General features: G+C 47.8%; 1 protein-coding gene across 3 annotated transcripts in view; it reads right to left on the bottom strand.

Moving 5' to 3' along the window:
• Positions 1 to 14,103, bottom strand: part of RORC (RAR related orphan receptor C) — a 94,491-nt gene extending 80,388 nt beyond the window's left edge. Inside the window, exon 1 of one of the 3 annotated variants that reach the window (XM_083416645.1) lies at positions 14,049 to 14,103. Coding sequence is in view for 2 of the 3 variants with exons in the window: in XM_083416643.1 (XP_083272769.1) it covers positions 12,658 to 12,739 (82 nt within the window). In the remaining variant the exon portion in view is untranslated. Of the gene's footprint in view, positions 1 to 12,657; positions 12,866 to 14,048 lie in introns of those variants that run through there. The other 2 variants (XM_083416643.1, XM_083416644.1) reach the window with 2 other exon arrangements.
• Between the last annotated feature and the right edge of the window lie 10,294 nt (positions 14,104 to 24,397).

Here is a 24,397-nt window from a genome sequence, read left to right as displayed (position 1 = left end):
CTTAAGGTCCATGAATAACCATAGTTTAGAGGTCCCGGGCCCTAAGGAAGCCAGACTATCCTCCACCAGGGCCTTTTTAGTGATGGCTCCAACCTGGAGGAATGCTCTGTCCCATGAGACCAGAGCCCTTCAGGATTTAACCTCCTTCCACAGGGCCTGTAAGACAGAGCTATTCCGCCTGGCCTTTAATTTGAATTCAGCCTGATCTTTTATTTCCCTTCTCTTCCCTCCCCCTCCCCTTTTATGAAGATCACCCGCTCTGAGACCCCCCAGCAAATTCTCCCCTGGTCTCCTCGCTGGCCCAAGTAGGACCAATTCAGCCAGCTAGCCCTCATGACTATCTAATGCTTATTAGATGGATTTCCCCTAAATTGATTTCTGAACTTTGAATTTTATTGTTATTCATGATTTTAAGACTGTATTTTATGCTGCTTTTACAATTAAGTGTTTTAAATTTGTTGTTAGCTGCCCTGAGCCTGGTTTTTGAACCGGGAAGGGCGGGGTATAAATAAAAAAATATTATTATTATTATAACTGCAGCCTGACAAGGGAAGAGGAGGAAGGCAGGGATGCAGCGCTTAAAGGCAGGTGGGCAACCGCCACAGATTTGCTTGGGTAAATCCCTTTCTGAGGCAAGAACACCGTCTGCTAAGCATCGCTGGAGCCGTCCGGTGTACCGGAAGGTGTGGTAGCAAACTCTGCTTTGATTGGCAGGACTGGCGCTACACACAGCCGCCACGTGACACCCGCATTCATAAGAACGCCACCGTTTACTGTGGCAGCACCTTAGGAACTACCCGCCTATTGAGACCAAGGCAGGGGGCCTTTCCTTTTCAGTCCCTGCCGCTAGGAGCAATCAGACCAGTCTACCCAGATGCTCAGAAACACGATGGGCAAATTTAATCTTGTTTTAACATTTTAACTTCCTGCGCGTGTTTTAACGTAAACGTTTCCCCTTGGTTTTAACGCTTTCGCCTTTTTGCAAACCGCTTTGAGGGTTTTTTAAGCAAACAAACAAACAAGCGTTGTGCAAATTTTATGAAACGAATAATCAATAAATAAAGGGATGGTGCATTGGTCAATGGAATCAGCAGAGGCAGGAAATGAAGACCCACAAATGATACGCTTCTAAGGTACCCCTGCATTGGCCCGTTTACAGAATTATGAAACTGAATGAGACAGTCAGACCTGCCTGCCCTAGACTGTCAAACTGTTCCCACTACCCATATTTTTCTCCTAATGTTGAACGGAAATGTGCCTTTCTTAACATTTTATCCCATGTGGTGGGAATGTAAGACAGTAAAAAACTTCTGGGAAATGATATATAATGAGATTAAAAAGATGTTGAAATATACATTTCTAAAAAAAAACAGAAGCATTTTTACCGGGCGTTATAGGTGAGGATATTAATAGACAGGATGCAAAATTGTTTTTATATGCAACAACAGCGGCAAGTGTATTGTTAGCTCAGAAATGGAAGCAAGAAGAAATACCAACGAAAGAAAAATGACAGACAAAATTAATGGACGACGCAGAATTGGATAAAATGACAGGAAGGATTCGAAACCTGCTGCACCAGAGATTTACAGAAGATTGGAAGAAATATACGAACTATTTGAAGAGCAACTGTAATCAACAAATTACGCTAGCAGGACTACAATAAGTTTTGTAAGGAGAAATATATGAAATATTGCAAAGAAGAGAAAGAAAAGAGATATTAGCTATGAGATTTAAAAGTGAAAGCTCCGATGTGGTGGAACGCTCTGTCCCAAGAGACTAGGGCCCTGCGGGACTTGACATCTTTCCGCAGGGCCTGCAAGACAGAGCTGTTCCGCTTGGCCTTTGGCCAAGGCACAGCCTGACTCCCTCCCTCGGCAATCTTCACAGAACTCTAGCCCAATGGTTGCCATCAATTTGATTTGAATTAATTTTATAATTAAATGATTTTAGAATGTTGTATTATTTTATTGTTGTTAGCCGCCCTGAGCCCGGCTTCGACTGGGGAGGGCGGGATATAAAACTATTATTATTATTATTATTATTATTATTATTATTATTAATAATAATAATAATAATAAAAGAAACGTAAATTAAGTGAATAGATTGAAAAATTTTCAGATGTGATTGATGGAAGTCAAAAAATTGTATATGATGTAAAAGTACATTTAATTATTGTTGAAAATGATATGTTGAAAAACTAATACAAATTTATATATATATAAAAAAGGAAATGTGCCTTTCTTTTGTCGCTTTTGCCCTCTGGAGCGGCCGAAAGCGCTAGCAGAACCCAACCAAATCCAATGCAGAACAGAACCACGGAAATTAATGGAATAGAGAAATCGCAGCTACCGAACCACTGATTCTCTGAGCCCATTGATTTTTCTGCGTCTGAGTAGGGATGGAGGAGGAGTAGACAATCAAAAACAAAGTCGTTTCATTTGAAATGCACACTTCTCCAGATGTTGCAATGCAAAATTCCCCAGTTCAGTAACGTGTCGCCAAAAAATGCACATACCAGGGTATTTATTTGTTACATTCGCACCCGCCTCTTCCTCCCCAAAAGGAGCCCAGGACAGAACAGACACAAAACATTTAAAAACAAGAGTGCAAAGCGTTCTCACGTTTAGTGCAAAAGGTAAATATTTGAGTGAAAATAGCGGGAACCGCATTGTTAAAAATGGGTGCCTTAGGCAAAAATGCAAACAGACACAGGTATATTAGGAGGGATTTGCACTTGAACGCTGAAGGACTTAAAAAGACAAGCTGATGTGGAAATATGGAGAACTGAGTTTGATACTGGAAAAACTGAAACTGGACATATCTGCCCATCCCTAAGTCTGAAACGGACTTAGTTGAATGCATCAGATCTTTGACCTCTTCTCATTTTACGGCCTGGAGCTGGAAGAGTTCATCCAGGAAGATGGAAAAGGGATTGTAAGGGTCTTGGGATGCCGGTGGCGCTGTGGGTTAAACCACAGAGCCTAGGACTTGCCAATCGGAAGGTTGGCGGTTCGAATCCCCGCAACGGGGTGAGCTCCCGTTGCTCAGTCCCTGCTCCTGCCAACCCAGCAGTTCGAAAGCACGTCAAAGTGCAAGTAGATAAATAGGTACCACTCCGGCGGGAAGGTAAACGGCATTTCCGTGCGCTGCTCTGGTTCGCCAGAAGCGGTTTAGTCCTGCTGGCCACATGACCCGGAAGCTGTACGCCAGCTCCCTCGGCCAATAAAGCGAGATGAGTGCCGCCACCCCAGAGTCGGCCACGACTGGAATTAACGGTCAGGGGTCCTTTAACTTTACCTATGGTTTTCTCTGTGAAATACCTTTAACCAACAAGGAAAAAAACAACATCCTCTTTCCTGACAAATCAACCCAGGACAAATGTTAGCTGGGTGAATGGATTAAGGAACTGCAAGTCCTTGGAAATGTGTGGCGGGCTCACAAGACAGGTGAACAAGGGGGTCCCTATTGGTTCAAGGTTGACACCCCTACACAAAGTGCTAGCTGATGTTCTGAATTCTTTTTCCGTGTGGTTTTTACTGTTTATAACAAGCACACGAGGAAAAAACCCCTGAAAGGTCAGTCCAATGGTCTGTCACAGCCCAGCGTCCTGTTCGTACAGTGGTCAAACGCCCTCGGGGACCCAGAAATTCTAGATAGACTGTGTCTGGACCTGGAGGCTCCATAAGAAGAGCCCCGTCAAGGATCAATGGTCTCGTAAGATAGCAAAATCCATGTTAAATTGCTATTTTAGGGGTTGTTTTTAAAAGTCTGGAATGGATTAATCCATTTTGCATTCCCTTCTATGGGAAAGCGCACCTTGGTTTTGGAACGCTTTGGTTTCGGAATGGGCTTCTGGACCGGATTAAGTTTGAGAACCAAGGTACCCCTGTACTTTATAAAACAGGCAGATTGAGAGACGGGTTCCAAAGCCTTTACGTTCAATAGCCCCTTTCCGGTCGGAGAGGCTCGCGGCTTAAAGCGCCGCCGAACATCCCTCCCATTTCACAGATGGGGAAACCGAGGCGGGAAAGGCAGGGCTGGCCAGCTACTGAACCAAAATCCTGCCCTGGCATTCTCTCTCTGCTAAATTTCGCACCTCCAAAATCAGCATCACCCTTGGGCAGGTGAGAATGAACCGCTGGGTGCGTGGGGGGGGGGGGCTAGCCATCTCCCGGGACTTTGCTCTGTTCTGCTGCTCCCATCACCTCTCTAAGTCTTCACAACCTCCTTAATTGCTGTGAAACTTTCAGCTAGCCCCGAGCCAGGATCCTGGGGGTACTGCTGAGCAGTGGCGTAGCGTGGGGGGTGCAGGGGGGCCCGGGCGCACCGGGCGCAACATCTGGGGGGGGCGCTCGCACTCGCAGCTCTCTGCCCCTACCTGGCTCACTCTCTCTCTCTCACTGCAGTGCTGGCTGTGCGAATCCGATCCGAGCCGCCGGGTCGCCGCCCACTGTGGAGGGGAGGGTGCCAGGCGTGCGGTGTGGTGTGGAGAGAGAGCGAGGGACTATCTGGGGGAGGGACAGTGCAGCGGGGGGGGCGCAAATTACTTGCCTTGCCCCGGGTGCTGACAACCCACGCTACGCCACTGCTGCTGAGTATCTCCCGCTCTGCTAACTCCGGCTCTTGAACTGGCCTGGAGCTTCTCTCCCCCAACTCTCCTTGTGTTCCTTTTCCACCAGAAAGGTGCATTCTCCGGAGAATCTGTGGCCCCTCCAGGAAGTTGCTGGGCTCCCACCTCCCATGGGGAAAGGATACAGCTCAGGGGGGAGAGTGCTGGCTTCACCTTCACCAGATCCCGGGTTCAATCCCTGGGATCCGCCAGCAGGGTTGGGAAAGGCTCCCACAGCTCCGGCAACCCTGTCTTGGTAACGCTGAGCGAGGTGCGACAGCGCTAAAATGCAGCTCGCTACATCCTCCTACCTAGTGCACCGGATGGGTGCATTTGGGGCCCCAATCCTGAGATTCTCCACCCTTTGTCGGTCAGGAGTAAACTGTTTTTTTAAATGCTTTTGCAGCGGTACCTTGGTTCTCAAACTTAATCTGTTCTAGAGGTCTGTTCCAAAACCAAAGCGTTCCAAAACCAAGGCACGCTTTCCCATAGAAAGGAATGCAAAACGGATTAATCCGTTCCACACTTATAAAAACAACTCCTAAAATAGCAGTTTAACATGGATTTCACTATCTAACAAGACCATTGATCCATAAAATGAAAGCAATAAACAATGTACTGCAGGCACACAATCAATCGATCGATCAATAGCTGAACTGGGTTCCACACAGTCACAAAAGCAAAACAAAAAGAGCCGCAAAAACAAAAACGCAAAATAAATAGCAAAAACAGACAGGCCTCAGTGTAACACTCAAAACGGAGCACGTTCGGCTTCTGAAAAATGGTTTGCAAACTGGAACACTAACTTCCAGGTTTGCAGTGTTTGGGTTCCAAGGCATTTGAGAACCAAGGTACTACTCTATTCAGCCTCCTTATTCAATGCTAGCCCTGCTCAGGGCAGTTCGCAGTCACAACTAGTTTAGTTCCGTTCATTTCCACAGGTCTACCCTGAGTAGCATTTGAACGCAGCTCCCAGAGGAGCCCTGGGCGGCAAACGCACCTGCTTGCTTGTTTTTTAATTAAAAATAACATTTAAACCACTGTTAGAAACACAGAGAAAACAATTAAGCATAAGAAATCACTTTAAAAGCAAGCAAAACGAAAACCCGCAAATGTAAACCAAATCAGATGTCTGGATATAAGCCGGTTACAGCAGCAATGTTTTCCATGAGGGGTCTAAAAGGGAACAGTGATGACGCCGACTTAATGTCAAGTGGCAGGGAGTTCCGAAGGAGACGTGCTGCCTCACTATGGGGGGGGGGAGATCAGGGGGGGGCACCCCTGACCAGAGGCCCTTCTGGGTGGGGCTGGTGGGTCAAATCCATCCCTTCATGTCCATCACAGGTTCTTCGGAAGGAAGCGGAGCACCCCTGTCGCCAGGCTGCGAAAGATTTCCCCTTTCTGAAACCCAGGAGCGTCGCTGCTGCCAGTCAATGTAAGCAGAGCTAAGCTACATAAGCCAATGGTCTAACTGGGTACAAGGCAGCTTCTGAAATTCCTCATCTCTCTAGAGCCGAGGCCCCAAAGCTCAAACGAAGAGGGTTTTTCTGCTTTACTTTATGCAGCAAAAGTCTCTCCACCTACCCAGGGGAGAAAATGTAAGTTTCTCGCGAGGGAAAGGCGGCCGATTTCTTGAAAGCGCCCTCCCCGCCCTGAAGGATGCAGCAAACCCACCTGACGGCCGGCTTGACCGAAGGGGGCCATGCCAGCACATTTGGGGGGGGGTGATTTCGGAGCTGGGAGGTGGGGGGCAGAGATTACCAGCAGCTTAGGAATCACGTCTGGTGGAGATCAGCTGCTCCCCCAGCAAAGAGCCCTTGCCCGGCGCATTAACATATTAGCTGAAATCCTAAGCGGTTAAAAATAAAAGCAATTGCTTGCAAGAAGGGAGCGGGAACAGAGTTTACCCGGGTCCAACTCCCGGGACGCCAATCAGCCGGGAAAATTGCGAGGTCTCCGGAGGGTCCTTAGATGCCTTTAGTCATTTCCTTTCCAACTACATTCCACTTAGAATAAATTCACTGAAATGTTAGGTATGTTGACCAATTCAGTGAGTCTCCTGGGAATAGCACTAGGGGAGAGGCAGCGGTGGTGTAGTGGTTAGAGTGGCGGACTAGGACCTGGGAGAGACCAGAGTTCGGATCCCCACTCTGCCAGATGAAGCTGGCTTGGGCGACAGTGGTTGGCTCTCAGGTTGTCGTTCCTCACAGGGCTCTTGTGGGGATTAAACGAGGAGAGCCTAATTATTATTATTATTATTATTATTATTATTATTATTATTATTATTATTATTATTTATACCCCACCCATCTGGCTGGGCTTCCCCAGCCACTCTGGGCGGCTTCCAACAAAATATTAAAATACAGTAATGCATCAAACATTAAAAGCTTCCCTAAACACCATTTGGTCCAGCTGCTAGACTGATGCAGCCCTCGTGCTTGAAAAGATTTCCCGCTCTGTACATGCTCAGAGGCACTGTGACCACAGACGAAGGATGCACTGCACATTTGAAGCACGTCGAAAGCATGGTTTTCCATACACACATCCAAAGAAAGAATACTGGGTGCTGGGAACTGTAGCTATGGGTGGAGAATATACTACAGTTCCCAGCATTCTGTTTCGGGTGGGAATGGGCTTTTGATGGGGGCTCCAACTCAGCTCAGGACCAGAGCCCAAAGAATTTGTCTTGAAGAATTTGTCTTGGGAGCATCTAATAAGAATGGAGAAAGTGCCTCTGAGCAGATGCAGAGTTCACCCGGCTTTTCTTCCAAGCAGACCAAATCATGGGTGGGCAAACTAAGGCTCGGGGCCGGATCCGGCCCAATCGCCTTCTAAATCTGGCCAGTGGACAGTCCGGGAATCAGTGTGTTTTTACACGAGTAGAATGTGTCCTTTTATTTAAAATGCACCTCTGGGTTATTTGTGGGACATAGGAATTCGTTCATTGTTTTTTTTTTCAAAATATAGTCCAGTCCCCCATAAGGTCTGAAGGACGGTGGACCAGCCCCCTGCTGAAAAGGTTTACTGACCCCTGGACCAAATTCAGGATTTTGGCAAAGAGGGGAGTATTAGGGTTCGAACAGGCAGCCCCAAACTCGGCCCTCCAGATGTTTTGGGACTACAACTCCCATCATCCCTAGCTAATAGGACCAGTGGTCAGGGATGAGGGGAATTGTAGTCCCAAAACATCTGGAGGGCCCAGTTTGGGGGTGCCTGGGTTAGAAGATGGGCTCAAGGGACATTGTGATAACACTCTCTACACGCAAACACACATTCACAATCCTGAAGAAGTCAACGAGAGAAACAGATGCGCTGTAGTTAAATGAACAGCATCGCAGCTGCATGAAGCTCTGCCATGCCAGCTACCTGAAGCCATCAGGTGCCTCTTCCACTGTCCCACAATGCACACACTTCCCAGGAATCTAGTCCTCATCCTTTGAGACTTGCAGACTACACACCACATCCTTTCCGGAACTGGCCAAAAAACCTCTGCTCTGACTGTTGGGCATCACTACCTTAACTAGGAATAAAAATCCCAGCAACTTGACGTGCAAGCACTCTCCCCCAATGTTCCTAATCATCATGGTTGTGGAGCCAGGATGGAAAATATGGTAGGATTCTGCTTTCAAACCCCAAACTGACCACCCAGGCAAACAACCCAAGATGATGCTCATCTGCTAGTTCTGCAAGGAAATAAAAAATTGGGGAAGACGCAAGATCCGGATGTAAATATTTGGAAGAAATCAGACTACAGAGGTGCAGGGCTACAATTTAGTAACAATCCGGCTACTTTGTGGAAAATATTTGGGCTAACAGGCTACTATAGTATGGCGTCAAAGTTGCGAATCTATTAGAAATCAGTGGAAAGGGGAAATAACTGATTAACACGGGTCATTCATTTGAAATGGGTCTACTCTGCGCTGGGCGCTCACCGCATCTTCAAAGTGCACAGCTCCCCAGAATTTATGGGAAGCGTAGTTCACAGAGGGTGCTGGGAATTGTAGTTTGACGAGCCAGCAAAACTATACTTCCCAGGATTCTTGTGTTGGGGGAGAAGGTTGCAGGCTTTAAATGGACAGGGTAGAAAACAGCCTGCTATTCAGGAAGCTCTGATATGAGGAACACAACCTCTGGAAGAAAAACCAAATAAATAAAGGAGACAGACATTACTGAGAAGGCCGGCAGGGACGGTCTGCATACTTGTGGCTTTTTTAAGTCTCAAGGGCTTCACCCTGTGAAACAAATGCTTAAACATTTTTTAAATAGAAAAATAGAATCAAAGAATTGTAGGGCCGGAAGGGATCTCAGAAGGTCATGTAGTCCAGCCTGCCGTTTGGTTGGCTGAATATGTTTTGATTCCCACAAACCGCCTCGATTTCTTTTTACGGCACACAAGTGTTTTCATTAAATAAATGAAGTAATTAACCTGCACCCCAATTTGCATATGCTGATTCGCACACAGAGAGATGCAAATTTCAGCCTCTGCCCTGTGGAGAGGGTTCTTCGTGGAGTGCCCGGGAACATTGAAAAGCAAAGTGATACATATTTAAATAATTTTTTTAAAAAGCAGAAAAAGCCCCTCTCCTCTAACAACGCCCCCCCCCAAAAAAACTCCAGGAGACAAAACATGTCAAATTTGCAAAGTGAAAACGGAAGCCAGATGTTGAGCTGAAAACTTTGAAAGTATTTTTGTGGGGAGGTTGAAAAAGAGAGGTTGAAAAAGATTTCGGCGAGATGAGAGCAGCGCCGGTTCTTGGAGGTGACGGCTGGGGAGCAGTTGGGGGGGGGGAGAGGAAGAGGAAGAAGAAGAAGAAGAAGAGGAGGCGGCCGGGTGCACCCTCTGTACCAGGGAATCCTAAGGGTTCTGGGCCACCTCAGTCCCAAGAGAGATGGAGAAAGGGAGTCTCCTCTGGGGTGGCAGGAGATGGCTTTAACAGGAGAGCGAAGGTGTTCATTAGCGAGGCAGAAGACGCTGCAGAACGAAACCTAGCTTCACTCTGAAACTGGCCAAGCCGCGTTCACAACTCATCTCTCTCTCTCTGCCTCGGAGAGAGAGAGAGAGAGATACGATCTCTTTTCCTCTCTCTGCCGGAGAGAGAAAAGGACTCGAGATTGCCGCTGTGCCGTAACCACCATGCAAATGACTTAATTGGGGCGCTCTCTCTCGCTCTCTCTCAGATGGGAGGCGGGTTTTGTCAACAACCCCAAAGGGGACAAAAAAAAAATAAAAATAAAGAGAGAGGGTAAGAAAAAAACCGCAGCGAAGGGGTGGCAATCTGGGCCTTAGAATAATTAATCCTACCAGGATTTCAGCCCAGGCCTCCCTTTGCCTGTGTACACACCATGGATTAAAGCACACACACCCCAATAAAAGGCACCTGGGAACTGTAGTTTAGTCCTCACAGAGCTACAGTTCCCAGCACCCCCAAAAACTACAGTTCCCAGGATTCTTGGGGTGAGGGAAAATGTGCTTCAGATGTATGGCATGCCCCCAGGAAGGTGCCTCAACGGTGATCAGGCTAGAGAGACATAATCCCCAAAGGTTTATGGGGTTGGTGTCAAAATGCGCAGAGAAAATGTCCCATCCTCACCTTTGACCCCAGAATGCTGTGTACCATGTGAAATTGTTAGTCCACCCAGCTCAGCCTCGTCTGAGGCTGAGAGTTTTCCTGGTTTCCAGGCAGGGCACATTCCTGACCTCACCTGGAGATGCCAAGATTTGAACCTGCAACCTTCCACCTGCAAAGCAGATGTCTGGAGGATGAAGTATATGCCTTTATCTTTCTTAACAGCGCAGGGTGTTTGCAAGCACGTTTCGGATACTTTTCCTTTGGGGGCTTATTTGGGGAGAATGTGCCTTTGTGAAGATTCTCTCTCTTGAGAAAGAAACAGGAGATGGCGTCCAAAGAACGAAGGAATGTGGAATCGGTCCCTCAAATCCAGGACTGTCAACCCCGACTGTCTAGGGCCAGTACTCAAGGTCCAGGACTAAGCTTCTAGTCCACCTAAGCTATGCACAAAGGCCTCGTTTAAATGAGAATAAACGAGATGCCTTCATACGGTCAATGCATCCTTTTCATGGATATCAACAAAGTTTTATTTATTGGGGAGGGGGGAGTGTAATCACAGCTAAGGGTCGCTGCAGAGCTGGTTCTATGGTAGCCAGGACAGAGGAAGAACTGGGTGGCTGTCAAAGGTAGCAGAGCGAGCTGACGTTCCGGGTACCAGGAATTTCATTCTGCACATGCCACCCAACTTTGAAACAACTGGGAAACCCCTTCCGCAACCCCAAGAACAGCAATTCCCCAACACACTTAACCCGCTTTAACCCCAGTTCTGTTCCCGCACACTGGTAAAGAGGAGCTTGCACCTGCCCCACAGAGCTGCCTCAGTTTTCCTCTCTGCGAAATGGGCCCCACTCCCAAGAGACTTTTTATGTTCAGAAAACTGAGCATGTCAAAACTGAAATCCCGCAAAAATAAAGGAGGAGGAGGAGGGAGGAAGCAATGAAAGACATTGAGGCATAAACGTGGCTTCTCCTTATTTTGGAGAGGTGGTTCCAATGGCCAATAGGTCATTTTGCAAGGGAAGATGTGGGACAGAATATTATTATTTTTTTTGTAAACAATGCAATCACTCGCGTCTCACAGGGGCGGGGGCTATCAGGGGCTACTGGCCATGACACCTATGATCAGCCTCCCCTATTGGAGCCACATTTGACTCTCAATCCCAGTTTTGAGGAAGCCCAGGAGGGGAATCTGGTGGTTGTCCTCTGAGGCTCAGATGGAACCTCCAGGTCCAGCGGCAGTCTATCCACACTCCTGGGTCCTGAGGGGCATTTTTGCCCACTGTTCGGAACAGGATGCCAGATCACACAGCCCTATCCGATGTCTTTATTGCCTGATACAGAGGGAAGAGGGCAGTGCTATTTTCTTTAAAAGAAGAGGTGCTGGAATTCACCACGAACAATTCCCTCCTTCTTTTGGAGTGGCAATGCCACATACCTGAGAGGGGCCGGAACTGAGTTCCGGTGAGTTCCCCCTGGGGAAAAAAGCGCTGGAAGAGAGAATATAACATTCCCTCCCACCCCAAAAAACCCCACACATTGGGCACAGCCTGATCCCAACAGATTGAGGAAATAATCGGTGGCACTTCTGAGATTCTCTAGGAGGTGAAGGCAAAGAATAACCACCGGCGGTTTGGTTGGGGGGGAATATAACTACAAATCACTCTCACCGAAAAAGCAACAGAACAAATCTGATTTTTGCAAAGCATAGTGGAAAAGCATGGAAAGGCGACATTTTAAGGGGAGTGGTTTTTTTAAAGGGGGGGGGGGCGGACAGCAGCAGAAGAGCACACGCTGGTGCTCAACGATCTCGAAGTGATTGCAAAAGGGTTAGAAACCCCTCTGGCTAGGCCCCCCACCACCATTTTTTGGGAAAGCTGAGTCCCCACAGCGATACTCTCTAAATAGGGTTGCTTAAAAGAGGGTGGGGAAAGAGCCCTACTTTGCGGAGCCCCCCCCCCTTTATTTCTGCCAGATATCGCCGCCCTCACCGGAGCCACTGGTGCCCCCCGCTGAGACGCAACCACCCCTTTCTCCACCCACCCAAATAGCCCCCTCCCTACTTAATTCTCTTTTGATACCCCCCCTCCCCGAAATAACTATGCCTTTGCCCAAATAACCCTCCTGCCTCTGGATCAGGGAGGGTGGGTGTGTCCAACGCCAACCCCCCCCCCTCTCCCTGTGCCACCCACTTTTCCCCACTGGATACCCACTTGCCAAACTTACCTCGCCTCGGAATCCACCTCGCGTTCACCCCGCCTCCCCCCCCCCTCTTTAAGGATCCCCTTTTCACTTGTTGTCCCTCCCATCGGGGAAGGAAACAGCTTTCCTTCTCTCCATCCCAACACCGGGAAAAGCCCCGCGCCCCCTCCCTTTGGGGGTCTTCTCCTCCCCACCGCCTGGATCCCAGCGGGGCAGAGCGCGTCTCCAGGGCGCATCAGGGCGCACAGGGGCGCATTCGCGGGCAGCTTTGCGCGCTTACCTCTGGCGACGGCGGCGGCGGCGGCGGCTTCTCTACCCCGCTTGGCTCCCGCGGGGCTGCCGAGGCTGGCGTTGAAGTCCATGGAGCCGGCGCGGAGTTTGCGCCGCCCTGCGCCTCTCCAGCTGGCTCCGGCCGCGGAAAGAGCGCGCAGCCGCCGGCGCTCCGAGAGGACCTTGCTGGGCTGACTTGGCTAGAGGCAGACGCGGCTCCGGCGGAGCAGGGGAGAGCAGTGGCGCTCCGAACCGGCGGCGGCGCGCTTGCACCGGCCGCGCGCGGCCGCCAGGGGCGCACCGACGCGGCCCGGCTCCTCCCCGCGCGGCCTGCCTGCGCAACAGGCGGCAATTAAACCGGTTCAGCTTCCCCGCCCGGACCGCGGCACTCTCCCGGCTGGAAAATCACGCGACGGGCCCTGCGCTTTCTGCCTCTCTGCCTAACCAAACTCTCGCCAACAAACACCTCCCGCCTGGGCAGCAGGCAGAAGTTCGTCTGGTCAAGCTTACCCGCCCTGATTAATGCTCCCCCTCCCCCACTCGCCAGCGCCGCGTTGGAAAAGATTCGTCACCCGTATATATTTTTTTCTTCTCCCCTGCCTGTGCTTAACTAAACTCTCGTCCCCCGTGCAACAGGCAGCAATTAGACTGGTCAAGCGTCCCCTCTCTGATTAATCTTTTCCTCTCCTCGTTGGAAAAGATTTGTCACCCGTAGACTTTTCGCCTATGCTTAACCAGACACTCGCTCCCTTCACCCCGTGCAACAGGCAGCAATTAAACCGGTCGAGCGTTCCCTCTCTGATTAATGCTCCCCCCTTGGAAAAAAAAATAATCTATTAATTTTCTGCTTGCGTCACTCAAACCGCCGCTTGAAGTTGTTTTTTAATGTTTAACAACTGGAAAACTGGCTGTCGTTAAACTGGTGAAGCTTTCCTAACCACCTTGGGTCGGGGAAACGCACGCACAGCACCTGTTGCATTCCTGTCTGCTTAGTGGCGCTTGTTTTGTGCCAGGTGTTCCATAGTTATTGTTGTTATTCTTAGGGAGAGGGTTATGTTAGCGGCCCCTCTTACAAGGCGTCTGAAGCTTTTAATAACTGCGGCAACAGGTTTTAATTAAACAGGTGAATCAAAAGGTGTCACCAGTTGGATTTTTGTGTGTCCCGCAAACGCTTGCTCTGCCGCAGCTCTAAAGCTTAGAGACTTAAGAACTGCACAATGGGCTGTCATTAAACAGGTGAAGCTTCCTCTTCTCCTTCTCCCAAACTTGAAGAAACCTCACTTGTTGCTCTACCGCCTTTATCGTGGCAAGGATAAAGGATAAAGGTGTCTCATAAGACACCTGTGCCTTTAAGCACTGAACAGTAATCCCACACTAAAAAAATATCTAGGTGGGCATTACCTGTTGAATTTCTGTCTGCCGCATTCCCTATTCTGACCTTTTGCCATTAAACCAACGAAGCTTTTCCCTAAACAACATCACCAGTTGCATTGCTGCTGGCCACGCAACCAGCTCGCCCCACCCTCGGCCCCTCCCTGCCTCGTTATATAAGACTGCCACCCCGCCCCGATGAGGCCTCTATCCCTACCAACATCGCAGCAAGGCCATAATTAAACAGGTGAAGCTTTTCCTGCAACTAGCACCTCACCTACTTGGAAGAAAAGACACTGCCAGCTGTTTTTCTGCCTCTCGGGCGGCCCTACCCCACCTGTTGGATAGCAAAGAGCTTTATCTGCTCGCTCCGCATGCAAACATTAAATAATAGGCCTGCCAGCTGTCCCAGCTAGGCCGGCTCTTTTGCGTTTAACACCCGCGTAATAGCTTGCGCATCAGACAGAAACTCAACAGGTGGTGTGTCCACCTAAAAAACGGAATCAGTGTTTTTAACGTGCATTGGCCAAACTATTTCCTACGCGCTTTGGAGGAAGGCAAAAAATCACCCCCCCCCCTTCCCATAATAGACTCCCCTGCAAATTAACTGGGGTGATGTCTGCAAAATAAATAAATAAATAAAATGATTTCCTATTCGTAAAAGTTTTTATACGGACATTAAATCCCGTATATACAATCTCCCCCTCTATTGGATTGTCTAGGTTGCTATTATATCTAGTTTATAAACAGAACAGCTGCATTTTCATAGGCATTTGTGAAAACAATCTTTTTATAGAATTGCAGCGTATTACATATTGGGGGGCAAAGTTTCGGATAGGGATCATTTTGCGAAGAAATGAAGGAAAGCCACACAGCCCCAGCCCGTATTTTCCCCAAAGTGACCACACTCTCGTCTCCTGCTCACTGAAATGTCCCACGGCAGGCAGAAATCCAACTGGTTCTGTTCTTCGACATCCCTACCCTGAAAACGTACTTTCCACTTGAAATCTGCAACCTTTTATTTATTTATTTTCCTGGTGAGGCTGTGGTGGTTTTAGTTACTGCCGGACAGGCAGAAATACAACTGGTGCAGTTGTCTGGGTATGAAACGCCGCCTGCCCTTGCAGTTTTTTTAATGTGTCCTGCAGACGTCTGCTTCCTTCTTTGACAGGCAGAAGTACAACAAAAGCAGTTTTCTAGGCATACAGATCTCACATCCTCACAAAGAATTGCCCAGCGGTTGCCATTCTCCTCCTCTTGTTTATGCGGAAAAGTTGCACAGCTGGCAGAAATGCAACTGGTACAGCGCCTAACCCCACTATTTCCCCCCAGCTGGTTTTTGGCTGCCTCTCCCACCCCCAATTCCCCATCTTTCTCTCAGGCAGAAATGCAACCGGAGCGCCTCTCCTCCCAACAGTACTTGGGTTATCCCCTCTTCTCCTCAAACCACTCGGTACTTTAACAGGGGCAGGCAGGAATCCAACCGGTATAGCTCCACCACCCCACCCTCCATACCAAAACATTTGCAGGGGGCGCCACGTTTCCCTGCGGAATTTTCCTTTAATTGTTGCATTAACAGGCGAGGGGGAGGGGGGAAGGCAGAGGTTGAATCTGTCAGGGATTCTTCCAGTTGTGATGCCTGCATTCCGGTGGGCTGGAGTAGATGACCTTTGAGGGACCCCGTTCCCATTCTGTTATCCGACCAACGTCCCGTTCTGGCCGCCCGCTCTCCTTCCTCTGACAGCTGCCTCAACAGGCAGTGATACAACCGGTGCAGCTCCCCTGTGAGGCACGGGAACCCTAACCCTACGAAATAACCCCCCTCTTTCTTTTTGCATTTGTGTTTCTCGGCACATCTCATTCCTTGACAGGCAGAAGCACAACCGGTGCAGCTCCCCTGTGAGGCACGGGGACCCTAACCCTACGAAATAACCCCACCCTCTTTTTTTTGCATTTGTGTTCCCTTATCTCGGCACATCTCATTCCTTGACAGGCGGAAACACCGCCGGTGCAGTTCCCCACGAGCACGCAACCCAACTGGCCAATTGTTTCCCAGCGGATGCCACTTGCAATCCCCCTTCGCGGCCAAACTGCCTCCCCCTCTTTAACATCTGCCTTGACAGGCCGAAATCCAACCGGGGCAGCATGCCCAAACCCACGGCTTTTGGCCCTTTTCCACTAAGAAAGAGACACAGAGATAGAGCCCGGCTGGTACCCAGCGGCTCCGACCAGCGGCACTCGATTAGCCGGGGCTGGGCTTTGCTCTGCCACATTACACAACGAGCTCTTGCTCCGTGTCATTCCAGCCCGGGCGCTGGATCGGGGCCAGCAGCGCCTAGCCAAACTCCGCGCGGTAAACACAGCCGCGCAGGCAGCCACGCCGAGGCCGCGTGACTCGACCTGTCCATCATCCCCTCCGCCCCGCCCACCCCTTCCCCACCCGTCACGTGGAGCCGGGCATGGGCGTCCGGAGGCTTGCTTCCTTTTTATTTTATTTTATTTTATTTTATTTTATTTTATTTTATTTTATTTTATTTTATTTTATTTTATTTTATTTTATTTTATTATTTCATTTCAAAACTCCTCCTCCTCTCTCTCTTACAAGCCTCTTAGTTCCTGGAACGTTTTGCATTTCTTATGCAATTGAAAGAATCCCACTCCTTCCATCTTTTAAAAACACTCAAGTTCATATGGTTGCTTTGCATTTAAAGAATCCCCTCTCCCTGTTGTCAAGCGTTTAAAATGTCCCGAATTTATATTTGATTTTTGCATTGAGAAGAATCTCCTCCTCCTGCTGCCCGTTGTTTAAAATCCCCCCCCCCACTTTATATTCCCATTTAAAAGACTTTTCTCCTATCTCTCTTGCAAGAATGGCTCCCTTTTTTTGAGGGAAGACCAATGCTTTTCATCTGTTTTGTTTTCTTTCTTTCTTTTTTGCATTTAGAAAACTCGCCTTTTTCCTGGTCGGGAACAAAGATCCGCAGGAAAAAACCACACCAAGACAGTTGAGAGCTCTGTATTAAATTGGCAGTGGGAGCTGCACCAGTAGTATTTCTGCCTGCCATGGCTTGCTCCCAGGTTAGGACTGCAGCCTTTTTCATGAGGGCCTTACCCTGAACTGGACATTTCTTGCATAAGCTCTACCTACTAGGCCAGCCTTCCCTAAACCTCACCTCCTCTGCATGCTGGTCTGCAAACTTAAAGCAGAATCAGACAGACCTGCTTCAAAAATTATTATTGAATAATTATTCAATTATATTATTATAACACTTTATTTGCTGGTTGGTTATAAAAGCAAGAAACAATTACCAAGCCCTCTAACCAGGCTTCCTCATCCTCGGCCCTCCAGATGTTTTGGGACTACAACTCCCATGATCCCTAGCTAGCAGGACCAGTGGTCAGGGATGCTGGGAATTGTAGTCTCAAAACATCTGGAGGGCCGAGGTTGAGGAAGCTGTTTACAAAAATATAAAATAATAAGGCATTGAGCTTTTCTCTCTCTTGCAGTTAAAGAAGCAAACTCTAAACAGCTGCGCCGCAGGCAGACGTTCAACTGGTGCAGCGCTGAGAAGAAATGTGGAAATTTGCCGCTTGGTTTAAATAGCAAAAGGCTTGGCAAATATATGGAGGAGATTGGTCAGTAGTTGTCAGAGGCTACTTCCACTGTTGGATGGCTACTGGCCAAAATGGTTACGTTTATTTAGTGCAGCTTCTCAGTCCAACCAGATGTTTCTGGCAACTACAGCTCTCTCTTTCTCTCTCTCTCTCCTTCCCTCCTTCCTTCCTTCCTTCCTTCCTTCCTTCCTTAAAAAGTAGAGACATCACCTTGCCAACAAAGGTCCGTAAAGTTAAAGCTATGGTTTTCCCAGGAGTGATGTATGGAAGTGAGAGCTGGACCATAAAGAAGGCTGATCGCCGAAGAATGGATGCTTTTGAATTCTGGTGCTGGAGGAGACTCTGGAGAGTCCCATGGACTGCAAGAAGATCAAACCTCTCCATTCTGAAGGAAATCAGCCCTGAGTGCTCACTGGAAGGACAGATCCTGAAGCTGAGGCTCCAAGACTTTGGCCACCTCATGAGAAGAGAAGACTCCCTGGAAAAGACCCTGATGCTGGGAAAGATGGAGGGCACAAGGAGAAGGGGAGACAGAGGATGAGATGGTTGGATAGTGTTCTCGAAGCTACCAGCATGAGTCTGACCAAACTGCAGGAGGCAGTGGAAGACAGGAGTGCCTGGCAAGCTCTGGTCCAGGGGGGCACGAAGAGTTGGGCACAACTAATCAACTAAACAACAACAACAAAAGCTAAGCAGGTATATAAGATTGAATGTTTAATTATTAAGATACAAAATTACAATCTCAATAATAAAGTTACAAAATAAATAACAAGGTGGAGGGAAGACACAGGGCAAGAAATAAGAAATGGATAAATGTTGGTACATAATGAAATGTGAATTTACGAATATAATGTACATGTATCAATATGTAAAGATTTCGTATATGTATTGCAACATTAATAATAAATAAATAAAGTGCAAAAAAATAATAATTCCTAGGTTCTTATGGAAGCCCAGCCAGATGGGCGGGGTAGAAATAATAAATATATTATTATTATTATTATTATTATTATTATTATTATTATTATTATTATTTGGCCCCTGTGCCAGCAGAATGCCAGACTCTTGGCCACAACCAGCCAGCCAGCCTGTTCCTTATGTTCTTAATGAAATGTTCTTTATGTAATTATTCCTTTGCTGCTTTTAAATACCCATGATTAGAGCGAGGTGTGATCATACGAAGGTGAGGACCTTAAAGCATCTAACCACAACCTCTGTGAACCGAGGAAGTCTACCTGTGAACGCCAAGCGGAAACTCTTGTTATAAAACACCTATTGGAGAGACTGAGATCAGGCACTAGGGAGCAGTATAGAGGCCATCAAATATGTCAGGATTTTTTTGGGGGGATATGCGCCTCTAAATAGCCCCCTGCCCCAACCAGGGAAGGATGGGGAAATTGATGTTCAGTAAGTGCTAATGGGAAAGTGAGCTCCTTTATTTTCTGTCCAAGGGAGAACTCCACTGGTAGAGTATGATTAATGTCAGGGTTGTGGGTTTGAGTTCTGCGCTGGGCAAAAGCTTCCTGCATTGTGGTCCCTTCCAACTCTACAATTCTATTTATTGCATTTGCAGCTTGTAGCCTTGCAAGGCACACCCTCAAGTGCCAGGGTGGTGTAATGGCTAGGACCTAGGAGAGACCAGGGTTCGAATCTTGACTTGGCCACATGAACAGGGCTGCATTAAGCAAAATAAGCCTGGGTTTTTAGGGAAAACCACAGAAATTTCCACTGGCGGATTTTTAACATTAATGGTCCCAAATGGCTCAGCTGAGCATTCATTTTTTTAGTCAAAGTGTATCAAAAATCCCAACTCTCCACAACTCTGCAGCAAGGCCGGCCAGTTGCCGTATCTCTGCTCAGCACAGAAGCCGATGCATTACGTAAGATTCATTTTGAAGATCAGATCGAAGACTTTGCCATCAGAAAAAGCAGGAGGAATGATGGAATTCTTATTTGGGGACTTCCCTGGCTTTTTTTCTGACCCACATAGTCTGGATAGTTAGCCCTGGTAACGTTTTCATCCCCCAAAAAGTTTTTGAGTTTCTGCTGAAACGAGGCTGCATTTTAATGTTGTATTTTAATCTTGTTTTTTAAAGTTGTATTTCAATCAATTTTTTTATATCTGGTGCTAGCTGCCCTGAGCCCAGTTTTGGCTGGGGAGGGCAGGGTATAAATAAAATTTATTATTATTATTATTATTTTCATGCATAAATAAAGTGGAAGTATACAAAACTAAAACACCACTTCCCATCTTACAGTAGGTTTTCTTACATTTCGGGGAAAAACAACAACCAAATTTTATTTTACGTTTTGTTGTTGTTTCTGTTTTGAATTAGATATCTGTGGGGGCACCAACACCTTTTGAGGATCAAGACCCAGCCCTGCGCATGAAACGCATTGGGTGTGTGAGCTCAGGGGCCAGTCAAAATCCCCCTCAGCCTCAACTACCTCACAGGGTCGTTGTGAGAATTAAAAGTTACCTTCAACTCTCCAGAGGTCTTTCTGTTAGGTATTCTAGGAGAGGAGATTAAGAGAAAGGACAGTAAGTTTTTCCAATATGCAGTGACGGCTGCAAGGGTGTTGCTGGCTCAGAAATGGAAACAACAGGAAATACCCACAATAGAAGACTGGAGATTGAAGTTGTTGGACTATGCTGAATTGGATAAGATGACTGGGAAGATTAGATACTTAAGAGACTAAAAGTTTACAGAGGACTGGGGAAAATTTGTTGAATATCTGGAGAATATAAGTGAGGGCCAAATAACGCTAGAGGGTTTCAAAAGAGCACTGTGAAAATGTGAGAGGTATTGTTAAAAGGGAATAGAGGAAAAAGATTCAAGCAATGACAATATAAACAAAGGAAATGCGTAAATTAATAATGACTACGAAAGATTTACGGAAAAGCTGAAGGAAGTTCAAAAAGAAAGATTTGGAAAAATTTGGATGTGAAAACAATGTATGTTTTGTTGTAAATTAATAAAAAATATATATTTTTTAAAAAAAGTTACCTTCAGCTCCTTGGAGGGGAAAAAAAAGAGTTAGGCCATAAATGCATAAATTGGGCGACATCCCTATTAAAAATTCCCAACCCCTTTCTCCTACGGGACACACCCAGTTGCTTGACCCGGGGATAATTACTGTTTACTGGGATGACTTTCGGAGACACATGGCTCCACACCTGGGGCCGCACGTGGACAGTGACGCTCAGTGGCTAGAGCGCAGGGCGCGGCTGGGCTGAGGGGCCCCATCCTGCCCACCGCCCCCGGGCTTCGCCTTCCCCCCGCTGCTTCTGGCTCCCTGACAATGCCAGGTGTTGCTGAGCCTTCGAAAACAACTCGCCTGGGCAGGATGCCACCTTCGCTCCTTCTCATCGCCAGAAGGGCTCTGGCGGTGCTTCTCTCTCCTCACCGACGTTATGCGGACGGGGAGCGCCGCAGTTTCACAGGTGCAGCTTTTACCGGCACAACCGTATCACAGGTGCAGTTTGGCCAACGCCGTATCTGTTAAGGGCTGGCTGACGCAACGTGTGGGGCTGAGAGGCAGGGAAGTTCCCAGATTAGGAAGCCTCTTGGCCCATCTCGTTCAGTGATGTTTGCACGGACAGGCAGCTGCTCTCCAGGGCGCCTTGCCCAGCCCTGCGTGGAGCATAGCTGTCAACTTTCAGATTTGAAAATAAGGGATCAGCAGCCTCACCTGTCCAGGGGACAGTCTACGGGATATCTAACAATCTGGGATAGCAGCGGGAAACGGGGCTGGAATAAGGGAATTTCCGGCAAAAAAAAGGGAAGGTTGACAGTTGTGACATGGAGACCCCTGGAATCAAAGTGGGGAATTTCTGCCTGCAGAGCAGGAACTCAGCCTCTGAAATTGGCCTTTCCCTGAATTGTTCGGAATCGGGCTTATCCTCATTGTGTTCACGTTGGTTCTTTTATGGAAGGACCATAGCTCAGTGCTGGAGGCTCTGCGTTTCATGCAGAAGGTTAAAGGAAACTGCAACTAATCCAGAATGCGGCTGCCAGACTGGTGAGACTGGGAGCGGCCACCAAGACCACATAACACTGGTCCTGAAATACCAACATTGGCTCCCAGTACATTTCCGAGCACAATTCAAAGTGTTGGTGCTGACCTTGAAAGGCCTTAAACCAGGCATAGGCAAACTTGGCCCTCCAGATGTTTCAGGGCTACAACTCCCATCACCCCTAGCTAATAGGACCAGTGGTCAGGGATGATGGGAGTTGTAGTCACAAAATACCTGGAGGGCCGAGTTTGCCTCTGCCTGCCCTAAAGGGCCTCGGCCCAGTAGACCTGAAGGAGCGTCTCCACCCCCATTGTTCTGCCCAGACCCTGACGTCCAGATCCGAGGGCCTTCTGGTGGTTCCCTCCCTGCGAGAAGTGAGGTTACAGGGAACCAGGCAGAGGGCCTTCTTGGTGGTGGCCCCCGCCCTGTGGAATGCCCTCCCATCAGATGTCAAGGAAATAAACAACTATCTGGCTTTTAAAAGACATCTGAAGGCAGCCCTTCAGAACAACAATGCCCACTGGTGGTTTCTGAGATCTTGTGGACTCCCAAGGCTCTCTTGAGGACCGGAAACTTGATTCTCTTTTTAAAGAGGTTTGGAGCGGGGGATGTTGTGCCTGGTTCTGAAACCTTCACAGATGGGGAACTGTTTCAGAATTGGTGCAGCTCTGCCGATTCATTCTTCATTCATTCACAGATACATCTGAGACCGCATGTTCCCTTTCGAAGCGCATTAAGGATCACTGGCGCAGCCCACTGCCCTTCGGTTAATGTGTCTTTCTCGTTACTACCCCGAAATTAATGCCCCCCTTCCCTTAAGATATCACTATGCCCTGTCCGGTTGGCATGAGATTAGTGCTGGCTAGTGACTAGTAAGGTCTTCAAGGGGCCTTGGGACATCCCAAAAGATTGTGTCGCCCTGAATATTAATAGATAAATGTGTAAAACTTGCAGGGGTAAGCAAGGGGGAAAAATAAAAGAATCAATTGAATAATTATTAAACTACAACAATACAACAAGATGGAAGAAGTAAAAAAAAAAAATTAGATCACACATTGGTGAAGGGGAGTGGGGGTATAGGGGAATTTATAAAAATTTCTAATGTAATATTTCTGATTGTGTTGCATTTATATACAGCAAAGGGAAGTCCATAGCAATTAGGTATATTTTAATTTAGTCAACTACGTAATAGGCTTATGTTACAAAACGAATATGGATTTTGAATTTGATGTTTGCAATTCTTTTTCAGTTTTGGAATAAAGTTTAAAAGAGGGAAAAGAAAAGAAAAAGATTGTGTTGCCCTGAAGTTAGGAGAGGTTTGTGATAACCGTTCCCCAAACAGGTCAAAATCTTCGGAAAAGGGATACCTTTGCTCAGGCGGTTGATCCAAGAAGAAAAAGGAATTCTGGGTGTCACCCTGGCACTCCCAGAAAGCCTGTTTATGGGACACTTTCTGAATCCTGTAATATGACTCTTGTTGTCATTGTGCTGTTTCAAGAACAGTCATACCTCTGCTTACGTATCCCTCTGGATACGTAAACTTCAGGTTGCGAATGTGGCAAACCCAGAAGTGTATACTTCCGGGTTTCACCGTGCGCGCATGTGAAGAAGCGCTTAATTGCACCGCGTGCGTGCACAGAAGGGCACCTCCGGTTACAGACTTTTTGGGATACGGCTGGGCCTCTGGAACGGATCTCGTCCGTAACCGGAGGTACCGCTGTATTATTATTTTTAGTTATTTTAATCGTGTTTTATAGATTGCAATTGTTTCACTGACATTTGCTTGCTATTCTGTATGATACATGTTTGTGATGTTCTAATGCAATATTGTCATTGAAATTTTGCAAGCTGCTTTGCAAACCATGCGAATGAAAAGCGGGAGAGAAATATAATCGATCAATCACACCGAGTTCGCAGGTTTGATCCCTGTAAGGGACAGCTGCACATCCCTGCATTGCAGAGGGTTGGACTAGATTATCCTCAGGGTCCCTTTCTACTCCGATCCTTGATTCTATCAATCAATCAATCAATCAATCAATCAATCAATCACCCTTCTCCTGCATCACCCTCCTCCTCGACTTTGGCTCTGGGCCGATCACCCATTCTGGTTTGTTTGTGGGGAGGCTGGATGACGGTGCATCAAAGCAAGCTCTGTTTCCATTGTGTTTCCCCGTCACTTTCCTTACAGCAAAACATCCCTTCTTTTGCGGAAGCAGGTTTCGTGGCGCCACAACTATCCAATCCGCTTTAATTGCACCACCTGGATTTGCCGGCACATGATTGACTCTCATCCGAACATGGCAACAGCCCGGAATCTCCTTCCATAAATCTGCCTTCGCATCTGGGCAATTGGATTTTTTTTGAGGGGAGGGAGAAAAGTCCCAATCTAGTTTTTCTTTTTAAAAAACCCCCCTGCATTTCTGTCTTTCGGGAGGGAGGTGGATCTCACTCGCATTACGCCAAGAAGTTGCCCTCGGGCCAAGATGGGCGTTTGAATATTGCAGGGCTGTGTTGCCACTGAGCGCAGGTCTGCGAAGGTGCTTATCTGCCCTGCGTGCCAATCTGGAGTGACTCCTGTCTCTGAAATCGACACCTTCTCCCACTCCTGCGAGGGAGGCGCCCGGTTTAAAGGCAGGTGATCCCTCTTCCCTCCCTCCGTCCCGCGTTTGAAGTTGTATGTTTCCCAACTCCGGTTGGCTTCCTCCTAAGCAACGCTCTTGGCAATCGGTCAAAATCTTTCCAAGGC

Source organism: Podarcis tiliguerta (assembly GCF_965153285.1).
Source record: "Podarcis tiliguerta genome assembly, chromosome: 16".
NCBI classification, from domain to species: domain Eukaryota; kingdom Metazoa; phylum Chordata; class Lepidosauria; order Squamata; family Lacertidae; genus Podarcis; species Podarcis tiliguerta.
This window is presented reverse-complemented; position numbering and strand designations above follow the sequence as displayed.